This window comes from Pseudophryne corroboree, chromosome 4 (assembly GCF_028390025.1).
Source record: "Pseudophryne corroboree isolate aPseCor3 chromosome 4, aPseCor3.hap2, whole genome shotgun sequence".
In the NCBI taxonomy this organism is placed as follows: Eukaryota; Metazoa; Chordata; class Amphibia; order Anura; family Myobatrachidae; genus Pseudophryne; species Pseudophryne corroboree.
Genome location: NC_086447.1, coordinates 68,942,997 through 68,955,758, shown reverse-complemented (window position 1 = coordinate 68,955,758; position 12,762 = coordinate 68,942,997). Strand labels below are relative to the sequence as shown.

General features: G+C 44.2%; 1 protein-coding gene across 4 annotated transcripts in view; it reads left to right on the top strand.

Moving 5' to 3' along the window:
• LOC134911111 (cysteine-rich secretory protein 1-like) overlaps positions 1-12,762 on the top strand; it is a 164,674-nt gene that overhangs the window by 47,174 nt on the left and 104,738 nt on the right. Inside the window, exons 4-5 of one of the 4 annotated variants that reach the window (XM_063919481.1) lie at positions 7,309-7,399; positions 8,071-8,189. The exons of the other annotated variants lie outside the window; for them this stretch is intronic. Of the exons in view, the coding sequence (XP_063775551.1) occupies positions 7,309-7,399; positions 8,071-8,189 (210 nt within the window). The remainder of the gene's footprint in view (positions 1-7,308; positions 7,400-8,070; positions 8,190-12,762) is intronic. 4 annotated transcript variants of the gene reach the window in all.

Genomic DNA, 12,762 nt, shown 5'->3' with positions numbered 1-12,762 from the left:
CGAGCGATCAACTCGGAATGAGGGCCACTATTTGCTATTTCTTTTGTGAACCACACTGGCTTCCTTTTCCTGGTGCTTTTCCTAACACTTTTTATACAAAGGTCTGTTGCCCTTAGTACTGCCCTTTTCAGGTTTTCCCACCTCTCCTGCACTCCTTCCAAGTCCGTCCAGCCCGCCAATGAATCACTTAAACATCTCCCCATTTTTGCAAAGTCAGCATTCCTAAAATCCAACACCTTTGTTTTTGTGTGACAGGAGTTGGATCCTGTCTTTATACTAAACCATACTGCTTGATGATCACTGGATCCCAGGTGCTCACCCACATATGTGTCTGATATCCTGTCACCATTTGTGAGAATTAAATCTAATATTGAGTCTTTACGAGTGGGCTCCCTCACCAATTGCTTGAGAGATGCTCCCTGTAAGGAATTTAGAAAGTTGCCACTTGTAGCTGAACTAGCATAAGACCCTTCCCAATTTACATCAGATAAATTAAAGTCTCCCATGATTATGACTTCTCCCTTTAAAGCCATTTTAATGATGTCCAACAATAGGTTCCAGTCCAAATCCTGTTCCTGGCCTGGTAGTCTATAGATCACCCCAATGCGAATAATATCCTTCTCCCCGGTTTCTATGGTGACCCAAAGGGCCTCAGTTTTGTCTTCAATATTTTGTATTAAAGTAGCATTTATGCTTTTTTTTACATACATTGCTACCCCTCCTCCGATTCTTCCCATTATATCCTTCCTAAATAAACTGTATCCTGGTATAGCAATGTCCCAGTCATGATTCTCATTGCACCATGACTCTGTAATTGCCACAATATCCAGGTTATCCCTTGTCATTATTGCAATTAGCTCTGGAATTTTGTCTCCTAAGCTCCTAGCATTTGTACACATAGCTTTAAGAATTTGGCCTGTGCATCTGTTACTAGTAGCCATGTCAAGAAAGTACAAAATAAATGACAAGTTTAAAGTTGAAATTACTTGTTTGGTGATGTTGCTCAGTGTTTGTTATTTGTTTTCTTTTACTAATCAGTAATCATACTCTTTATCATATGTCCTTTACACCACAACTATACCTCACTAAATATAAAGATATAGTACACCTGACCAGAATGGCCAAATGTTCAAAGGAGGTAAACACCAGTCAGCATGCAATAATAAACTGTTTCACTGACCAACTTCCCCACACATGCAATGACAATTACAAGAAAATCATTACATCAAAAAACATACATGAGTTTGTATAAGAGAGTACTGCAGTGAGCAGATTGGGGATGCCTTTTCATAGGTTAAAAAAAACCAAATAATATGCATAAGATGAATTACATAAGATGGTATCACAAATCCCCAAGGAGAGTCCAAGTGTGTCGGTGGTTGCGATGCCTGACCTTCCTAACACTGGACGGGAAGAGGTGGCTCCTTCCACCATTTGCACGCCCTCTGCAAGTGCTGGAAGGAGCACCCACAGTCCAGTTTCTGATATTCAAATTGAAGATGTCACTTTTGAAGTACACCAGGATGAGGATATGGGTGTTGCTGGCACTGAGGAGGAAGCTGACGAGGAGGATTCTGATGGTGATGTGGTTTGTTTAAATCAGGTACCGGAGAGACAGTTGTTGTCCGTGGGATGAATAAGTCCATTGTCATGACTGGGCATAATACCAAAAAAGCCACCACTTTGGTGAGGAATTATTTCTCCACAAATCCGGACAGCAGGAGTCAAGCCGTGTGTTGCCTTTGTCAATCTGTAATAAGTAAGGGTAAGGATGTTAACTACCTAGGAACATCCTCTTTTATACGTCACCTGCAGCGCATTCATCAGGAGTCATTATCAAGTTCACAAACTGTAGGTAAGAGCGTAAGCAGTCCACTAACACCTAAATCTTTTTCCTGTTGTACCTAAGCTCCTGCAAGCCACACCACCAACTCTCTCAACATCAATTTCCTCCGCAGTCAGGAACATCAGTGGTCCTGCAGGACATGTCACTGGCATGACTGACGAGTCCTCTCCTAACCGGGATTCCTCCGGAAGATCCTTGAGTGGTGTACCTACTGCCGCTGCTACCGCCACTGCTGTTGTTGCTGCTGGGAGTCGATCGTCATCCCAGAGGGAAAGTTGGAAGACCACTTGTACTACTTCGACTAAGCAATTGACTGTCCAACAGTCCTTTGCAAGGAAGATGAAATATGACAGTACTCATCCTGCTGCAAAGCGGATAACTGAGGCCTTGACAGCTATGTTGGTGTTAGACATGTGTCCGGTATCTACCATTAGTGCAGTGGGATTTCAACAATTGATGGAGGTAGTGTGTCTCCTGTACCAAATCCCATCTAGATTCCACTTCACTAGGCAGGCGATACCGAGAATGTACAGAGACATCAGAAAAAGTGTCCTCAGTGTCCTAAATAATGCAGTTGTACCCACTGTCCACGGACATATGGACAAGTGGAACAGGGCAGACTAAGGACTATATGACTGTGACAGCACACTGGGTAGATGTATCGCCTTGCGCAGCAACAACAGCAGTGGCACCAATAGCAGCATGTCAGAAACACCAGCTCACTCCAAGGCAGGCTACGCTGTGTGTCACCGATTTCAGTAAGAGGCTTACCACCGAAAACCTCTTACAGAAATCATTGCTCAACGGCTTACCCCACTTAGACTCTCCTGGGGATTTGTGATATCAGACAACGCCACCAATGTAGTGTGGGTATTAAATCAGCGCAAATTCCAACATGTCCCATGTTTTGCCCACACAATAAATTTGGTGGTGCAGCATTTTTTGAGAAACAACAGGACCGAGCAGGAGACGCTTTCAGTGGGCCAAAAAATTTCTGGACACTTTTGCCATTCAGTGACTGCGTGCCAAAGACTGGAGCACCAGCAAACACTCTTGAACCTGGCCTGCCATCACCTGAAGCAAGAGTTTGTAATGCGGTGGAACTCTACCCTCTATAAGCTTCAGAGGATGGAGGAGCAGTAAAGGGCCGTTCAAGCCTATACATCCATGTATGACATAGGCAAAGGAGGGGGTATGCACCTGACTCAAGCGCAGTTGAGATTGATTTCCGTGTTGTGCAAGGTTCTCCAACCCTTCAAGCATGCCACACGTGAAGTCAGTTCAGACACTGCCAGATTGAGTCAGGTCATTCCCCTCATCAGGCTTTTGTAGAAACAGCTGGAGAAAGTGAAGGAGGAGCTAAGACGGAATTAATCCGCTCGGTATGTGGGACTTATGGATGAAGCCCTTCATTCACTTTACCAGGATCCTAGGGTGGTCAATCTGTTAAAATCAGAGCACAACATTTTGGCCACCGTGCTCGATTCTAGGTTTAAAGCCTACGTGGTGTCTCTCTTTCTGGTGGACACAAGCCTGCAGAGGTGCAAAGACCTGCTGGTGAAAACACTGTCAGCTGAAGCGGAATGTGACACTGCAACAGCTCCTTCTTAATTTTCTCCTGCAACTGGGGCTGCTAGGACACAACTTAGATATCCAATTCCTAAACAACTTGCTGGCAGTGATGCAGGGCAGGCAGGACCAACTTTGGACATCTGGTCCGGATTGAAGGACCTGCCAACAATTTCTAACATGTCTACTGTCACTGCATATGATGCTGTCACCATTGAAAGAATGGTAGAGGATTACACCGGTGACAGCATCCAAGTAGACATGTCAGACAGTCCGTACCTGTACTGGCAGGAAAAAGAGGCAATTTGGAGGCACCTGTACAAACTGGCTCTATTTTACCTAAGTTGCCACCCCCCCCTCCAGTGTGTACTTCGAAAGAGATTTTAGTGCAGCCGGTAACCTTGTCAGCGATAAGCGTAGGAGGTTACTTCCACACAATGTGGAGAAGATTATGTTCATCAAAATTAATAATCATTTCTTCCGGGAAGACCAGCCGCCAGAAAGTACAGAGGGACCTGTGGTGATGGATTCCAGTGTCAACAAATTAATACTCTGTGAGGATGAGGATGTATACAACACTGAAGGGGGTGAGGAATTGGTCTATGAGGATGAGGACGACATCTAGCCTCTGTAGAGCCAGTTTATGCAGGGACAGATTAATTGCCAGCTTGTTTTGTGGTGGCCTAAACAAACCAATCATTTCAGGCACAGTCGTGTGGCAGACCCTGGTGCTGAAATGATTGGTTTGTTAAAGTGTGTGTGTCCTGTTTATACAAAGGGTGGGTGGGAGGGCCCAAGGACAATTCCATCTTGCACCTCTTTTTTCTTCTTTGCATTATGTACTCTTTATGGCCTAGTTTTTCATACTGCCATCCTGTCTACCACCGCAGTGCCACTCCTAGATGGGCCAGGTGTTTATGCCGCACACTTGTGTCGCTTAGCTTAGTCACCCAGCAACCTCGGTGCACCTCTTTTTTCTTTGCATGATGTGCTGTTTGGGGCCTATTTTTTAAACTGACATCCTGTCTGCCACTGGGCCAGATGTTTGTGCCGCACACTTGTGTCGCTTAGCTTAGTCACCCAGCGACCTCGGTGCACCTCTATTTTTTATTTGCATTATGTGCTCTTTGGGGCCTAGTTTTTCAAACTGCCATTCTGTCTACCACTGCAGTGCCACTCCTAGATGGGCCAGGTATTTGGGCCGCACACTTGTGTCGCTTAGCTTAGTCACCCAGCAACCTCGGTGCACCTCTTTTTTCCTTTGCATGATGTGCTCTTTGGGGCCTATTTTTTAAATCTGCCATCCTGTCTGCCACTGCAGTGCCACTACTAGATAGGCCAGGTGTTTGTGCCGCACACTTGTGTCACTTAGTTTAGTCATCCAGCAACCTCGGTGCACCTCTTTTTTTTCTTTGCATTATGTGCTCTTTGGGGTCTAGTTTTTAAAACTGCCATCCTGTCTGACACTGCAGTGCCACTCCTAGATATGCCAGGTGTTTGTGCCGCACACTTGTGTCGCTTAGCTTAGTTACCCAGCAACCTCGGTGCACCTCTTTTTTTTCTTTGCATTATGTGCTCTGTGGGGCCTAGTTTTTAAAACTGCCATCCGCTGCATTGCTACTCCTAGATGGGCCAGGTGTTTTTGTGCCGCACACTTGTGTGGCTTAGCTTAGTCACCCAGGAACTTCGGTGCACCTCTTTTTTTTCTGTGCATTATGTGCTCTTTGAGGCCTAGTTTTTAAAACTGCCATACTGTCTGGCACTGCAGTGCCACTCCTAGATGGGCCAGGTGTTTGTGTGTGTTGTTTAGCTTAGTCATCCAGTGACCTCAGTGCAACCTTTTGGTCTAAAAACAATATTGTCAGGTGTCAGGTGTTCAGAATAGACTGGAAATGAGTGGAAATTAATGTTATTGAGGTTAATAATACCGTAGGATCAAAATTACCCCCAAATTCTGTGATTTTAGCTGTTTTTGTTTGTTTGTTTAAAATCATCCAGATCCAAAACCAAAACCCGAAAGAATGGTTTTGGCAAACCCAATCCAGATCCAAAACATGAGCGGGGATCCTGATCCAAAACACAAAACATGAAAAGTGCCTGCCTCACATCCCTAATTGTATGCAATATGTGCTGCAGAATGGTAAAAGACTATTTTGTGTTCTGTGGCAGCATTACGGATGTGGACTAAACTCACTTTGTAGCTCCTCAGTGATTGTGGGGCTCAGATTCCAATAGTCAAGAGCATGGTACCAGTTAACAACAGGATATACCAAGCTCTCTAACATTAATTTAGAGGGTAACCGTCTACGTGATCACAAGGAGAGCCAGATAATCCAGAAGCTGCTGTGCTCTACACTGAAAGTATTCAAAGTTGGATCATTAAAAAGACCAACCAGGATCCCAACCCTCAAATAAGTCTTCTAGGAGGCAAGGTTGACAATCTGTAAAGTTTTCTTCCAAATCCATCCAGTGGCAGGCTTAGAATAGGCTATCCTAGTCAAAGTTCTGGTCAGAGTACAACAACGGGAGGTCTGACTGGGGCCCCAACACCTTAGTATGTCTTATGGGATCTAAAGTTACCACTGTATGAAGTTTTCTTCCTTATTGCATGATTTAAATTCAAAGGGAAAATAAGTCACATTCAAATGCATTCCTTATAAACAGGCCTTTCCTTGTCAGTAAGCAAAGAGACCTATGGCTATTTCTGTTTGTTTATAACATTTCAATCCAAATTCTGATATTATTTGAAATTTTGATCTGCCTTTTAAAAATAGTTTTTTTATTAAAGCCTCATATGTGTAAAATGTAAAATACAACGTACACGGTAAGTCATTGTTAAATTTTTTTTTTTTTTTTGAAGATCCTCAGTTACATATTTTGGTATTTGTCACTCTTAGTTAGTTAATAATATTTGGTCCTTCCCTGTCCTACTCATTAGATATGTATGTTGATATTTTAATATTTGGTTAGTTGGCCACTTCTACAAATTTCTGGCTGCCCATGGATTGCCTAAGTTTCTAGTGTCTGATAAGGTGTGCTGGATTGGCTTTTAAGTATAGTTGTTGGACTTTGCTAGGAATTTTGGTGGTCCACTGGTTTTGCTTATCCATTTGGGTGGCAATGATCTGGGGTTGAGGACGGACCTGTATTTATGGTGTTCTATTATAGCTTTCACGAGTATTATTGGTCAGGCCACCTTGTAATGTCTTATTATCTATTATAGAGCCCAGGCTGGTTTGGCGTGGCGAGGTACAGTATTTGGTTGCCATACACCCAGCCGGGCAGAAGTTTAATATGGCTGTGACTAAATTTGTTATGGCCAATGATGGTGCGCTCCACATTTCAGTATTAAATTTTGATTTGAGTATCTGAGCAGGTCCGCGGAGTCCAGTTGTCCAAGGAGGGGCCCTTCTTGTTTATTGACGATCTCTCCCTGGTTGCTGTTTTCTCTAGTTTGGTATGATGGCGGTGCAGCGGTTCTGAGGCGGAATCTTGGTGTGGTGGGAAAGAATGGCAGATCACCAGTCTGGGTATAATGACTTATTTTGGGTGTGCTCCCCTCGTTGACTGGTAGTTGGCTGTTCCACCGATAATGGGGGTAATTTTCAACGCCCAAACAAAGGGTAGTCAAGTTAGGAAGGCTAGTGGATACAGTTGTTTGGTGTATACCTTGGGTGGTATCTGCCTGCTATGCATGTTGCTAATGTGCATTATGGATGTTGCAGATTTTGGCCATCCTTTATGAATAGGAGGCATGATTGCACATGTTATAAATAATGAGGAGCTGAGAAAACTATAGATTTTTAGAAGTGTGAGCTATGTCCCTGTTATCACCGGAAAAGCCATAAGGGGTTGCACATAGCAAATAACAGCAATATTTATTTACCTTCTAGACATGGAGGAGCGAGGCTCAGCAGAATGCTCATAAAGTGGCTCAATCATATATATTTGCACACAGTGATCAGCCTAGGAGTAAGACGTCAAGTAAGTAGTTTATACTAAGGCCATTGTTAGCAGTGACACATACACATACTGTACATACAGATTGACAGGTTCACTGGGGCTGGGGAACCTAGAAGTTGCTGGTACAATAATGTTATTCAGAAATAATCAATTGGGAAATAATCCCATCCGGTATAATGATTCAGCTGTGGTAATAAGAACTAAAGAGTACAGGTGTTGTCCCTAGCGACCAATCAAATTCTACCTATCATTTCTCTATTGCATTCTGGAAACAGAATCTGATTGGTTGCTATGGACAACACCACCACTTCTGTCTTAGAATCTTTACTAAATCGACTATGGTTCAATAGATCTACATTAAAAAGGTCTACAGTCAGTAGGTTGACCTCAAATGGTCAACATGAAAAGGTTGCCAGGGTCAAAAGGTCGACAGGGTCAAAAGGTCAACATGGGAATAGTGGACACAAAAAAAGGTTGAAGTATTTATTTTTTCTTCAAATAAATGACAGTTGGGAGCTGATTGGCTGGGGCACCATTTATCATATGCAACGAGTTTTATCACTCAGTGTGAAATGTATCACTCTTTCATAAATGAGCCCATAACTCTGTAGAACAGAACATACGTCATATAGCTGAAATTTATTCCGATGTGTAGAAATATAAACATTGTCCTATTTCATTGTACATTTTAGTATTCCATTGTTGGAAAACCGTGTGCATGGTGTCATACACGGTCACCTGTTCCGAAGCGATTCCTGCCTTCTGTAATGAAAAGAAGGCTTTTGTTTATGAAAAAGGACCCACTGAAATTGTAAGTGTTAGATACTACACCCAGGTGCCTGAATTCTTACTAAAAGTTTGACCTTGTAAAATGAAAATAAGGAAAATATTGCATTAGGTTTCTCTTAATCAGGGGTTAAAGTGGGCCGGAACGGGGCGGAACTGCGTTCCGTCACTTCAAATTGGAGGCGGAACCAGTTCCCGCCCGCCCACCTTAACTACACACAGGCAGCCTAACTTAGCACTGAGTCAGGAAAAGGAGTAGAGCAGACAGACTGCTGCTCCGCCTCTGCATCTGTTCTGCTGCTGGCTGCGGGCTGTCACTAGCACACACACACAGCCCGCGTAACAGCGCTCAGCTTTCCCTCTCGCTGGCTTTAAGTTCCAGCCCTGGATTCCATGTGTGGGTGGGCGGCGCCGGCGAGAATGATTGATTACCCCAACCCGCCTCCTCCAGACCCTGTGCCGCAGGCGGGAAATATGACGTCATCGCGCGTCTCCGTCTACAGGGAAGAGAGGATCCGCGCTGACTGAGTACCTATCTGAGTGCTTGGAGACTGAGAGTCCCTGTAATGTAAAAACCCATGCAATTGCAATGCAGTATTTGTTCTATAACATAATTAATTCTATGGTTGATGAATGATTATATTTTAATATGGCCTGTTTAGTGATCACATTTTCATGCTAATTATATTAGTTTAGAGAGATTGCCAGTGCAACATTTTTTTTGTTAATTTGTTTGGAATAGTTGACTACTTTGATTCTTGATATTATACATTTCGAGAGGGGTTTACAGAAAAGTGGATCCTGCAATTGACTAGTTGTTAGACAGTGGAGCAGTGCTGTAGTATGGTGGGTGCAGCCTGTGGTCTTTCTGGCTTCCAGTGGTAGGTAGGCGCTGCTGGTGGCTACATGTTACAAAGCGAAAATAGACAATCCTAATTGCACTTATAAATAGGTGGCAGCCCTTGGTCACACAAAAAACCTTCACCGTGGTTTTAATATAGAATCATGCACCCAAAATTAGTGAAACCAGGTGGCGCAACCTTATCACAACAAGATTTAAATGGTCAAAAAAAGGCTTAATAAATATGATAGAATGGTTCCAGCTCCAGACTGATTAACAATAGGCTAAAAAAATAATGAGAAAATACAACACATAGTGTATTCCGCTTGAATGAAAGTGTGATTTTATTACTCAATGGTCCTACTCACATAGTATAGCTGGTAAATTTGCATGTAGTAGGCAGAATCTCATTCTGGCTGGTTTTACTTCTTAAATGTGTTACAATACCGTTCCCATACGGAGCTTGAATAAAGAATAATGATAGTGCAATACCGTCTGTGTATGTGATTTAAAATAAATTTAATACAAGACACACTCACAAACAAAGGTTAAAAAACAGCATATAACAACAGGTGTCCAGAAGGCTGAAGCAGACAGTGTGGAGATATAGTCACCCAAAGTCCCGGTTACTGAAGGTGTCCCAAAACTGCTGAGTATGTCCTCCGGATCCTCCGTCAATGCCGCACAGATAGGCCCCACAGGCTTAAGCGCTTTCGGATCGTTTATCCTTCTTCACACGCTTCTGAAGAAGGATAAACGATCCGAAAGCGCTTAAGCCTGTGGGACCTATCTGTGCGGCATTGACGGAGGATCCGGAGGACATACTCGGCAGTTTTGGGACACCTTCAGTAACCAGGACTTTGGGTGACTATATCTCCACACTGTCCGCTGCAGCCTTCTGGACACCTGTTGTTATATGCTGTTTTTTAACCTTTGTTTGTGAGTGTGTCTTGTATTAAATTTATTTTAAATCAAATACACAGACGGTATTGCACTATCATTATTCTTTATTCAAGCTCCGTATGGGAACGGTATTGTAACACATTTAAGAAGTAAAACCAGCCAGAATGAGATTCTGCCTACTACATGCAAATTTACCAGCTATACTATGTGAGTAGGACCATTGAGTAATAAAATCACACTTTCATTCAAGCGGAATACACTATGGTGGTCATTCCGACTTGTTCGCTCTGTAAATTTCTTCGCATCGCAGCGATTTTCCGCTTAGTGCGCATGCACAATGGCCCTCATTCCGAGTTGATCGGTCGCAAGGCGAATTTAGCAGAGTTACACACGCTAAGCCGCCGCCTACTGGGAGTGAATCTTAGCTTCTTAAAATTGCGACCGATGTATTCGCAATATTGCGATTACTAACTACTTAGCAGTTTCTGAGTAGCTCCAGACTTACTCTGCCTGTGCGATCATTTCAGTGCTTGTCGTTCCTGGTTGACGTCACAAACACACCCAGCGTTCGCCCAGGCACTCCCACCGTTTCCCCGGCCACTCCTGCGTTTTTTCCGGAAACGGTAGCGTTTTCAGCCACACGCCCCTGAAACGCCGTGTTTCCGCCCAGTAACACCCATTTCCTGTCAATCACATTACGATCGCCGGAGCGAAGAAAAAGCCGTGAGTAAAAATACTTTCTTCATAGTAAAGTTACTTGGCGCAGTCGCAGTGCGAACTTTGCGCATGCGTACTAAGCGGATTTTCACTGCGATGCGATGAAAAAGAACGAGCGAACAACTCGGAATGAGGGCCCATGTTCGCACTGCGACTGCGCCAAGTAAATTTGCTATTAAGTTAGGTATTTTACTCACAGCTTTTTCTTCGTTCAGGCGATCGCAATGTGATTGACAGGAAGTGGGTGTTTCTGGGCGGAAACTGGCCGTTTTATGGGTGTGTGCGAAAAAACGCTACCGTTTCTGGGAAAAACGCGGGAGTGGCTGGAGAAACGGAGGAGTGTCTGGGCGAACGCTGGGTGTGTTTGTGACGTCAAACCAGGAACGACAAGCACTGAACTGATCGCAGATGCCGAGTAAGTCTGGAGCTACTCAGAAACTGCTAAGAGGTGTGTAATCTTTCGTTCGCAATTTTAAGAAGCTAAGATTCACTCCCAGTAGGCGGCGGCTTAGCGTGTGCAAAGCTGCTAAAAGCAGCTTGCGAGCGAACAACTCGGAATGAGGGCCTATGTGTTGTATTTTCTCATTATTTTTTTAGCCCATTGTTAATCAATCTGGAGCTGGAACCATTCTATCATATTTATTGTGTAAGCCTTTTTTTGACCATTTAAATCTTATTGTGATAAGGTTGCGCCACCTGGTTTCACTAATTTTGGGTGCATGAGGCTACATGTTACAGACAGACTGCGTAGTGTGTTGTCCATGAGGCTTTAGGGCTACTCGTTGCAGGTGGGCAGCACTGTTCCGTCTAATGCATCGTGTTTTGTGTGAGCCAAAGTGCTCTCGGGGTGGGGTGTTATGATGAACGGACACACATACTTTCTCTCTCTCTCTCTCTCTCATGAGTATCAGTGGCTCTAACTGGCATAATGTGTATCGGGTTCTATCAGGCATAATGTGTATCAGGGGCCCTACCTAGCATAATGTGTATCAGGAGCTCTACTATGGTGTAAGGGGTGCTACTGTGTGGTGTAATGTGAATTGGTACTATTATGTGGCCCTTCCCCATAAAGCCACAACCCTATATTTTTGATGCGCGCCTTCGGCGCGCACTGTCCCTCGTTTCTGTGTGGTGGAAGAGAGGGCATCAATTATTTTTCTGCCGCTGGACACCAAAATGTCTACTTACAGCACTGCTGCATTAAGTAAATAATTAGTTAGCTCTGTCCTACTGCTGAAGATTTTTATCTTGTGTTCTCTTACATTATTCAGCAGTCAGCAGTTATGCACATCTTCCCCGCCTGTGTTGGAGTGGGCTATGTTGATCAAATCATTTTTAATTGTTTGACCAGTATAATTTTGATTATAAACAGATTAATTTACTCATATAGGGGAGGGACTGGGGGTGTGGCATCTGTCAGGTGGGAGGGGCTAGGGCTATGACATATGCCAGGTGGGAGTGGTTAGGGGGCACGCACAGGGTTGGGGGGGGGTGAGTTCCACCACCTCTTTAGGACCACTTTAAGCACTGCTCTTAATGCATGTGTAATACCCTGCTATGCAAGATATTACTTTATATCTGACACTGTGCAGTGCACTACAGCACATTTCTGTAATTTCACAGGCAGATAATTCCCAACAGTCTCTGCAACTGCTCAAGAAGTCAGGAGGTGGTCACATGACCAATGTCAGGTGTGACAGTTGGTGGTGGTTAGGCGGCCATCTTAGGGAGAGGACGGTGGCTGGTCTGGTGTGAGGAGGTGCTGCGCCGGTTACCTGTAAAAGCCACTGCCCCCAGTGACCGGAGTTAGAGAAATGGCAAACAGAGAGCGGTGAGAGCCTCCTGCAGCATATCCACAGCTTCCAATGATCGCAGCTGACATGGGAGTGTGGTGATGTATCTCCCCTTCCCTACAGGGGCGGACCGGAGGCACCTCCCAGCCTGAGAAAGGGGGCGGTGCTTCAGTGAACATAATGAACAGGAGCTGATGTGCAAACACTGAGTACATTGCACCTTTCAGATCCAGGAACCATTTCTAAGAACATTCTATCAGCAGTTTACGCTCTCCTTGCTGCAGCTGCTGTTAAATCATTTACCATTACAGAATTACAGTTTACAGACTGTGAAAAGAGGACAG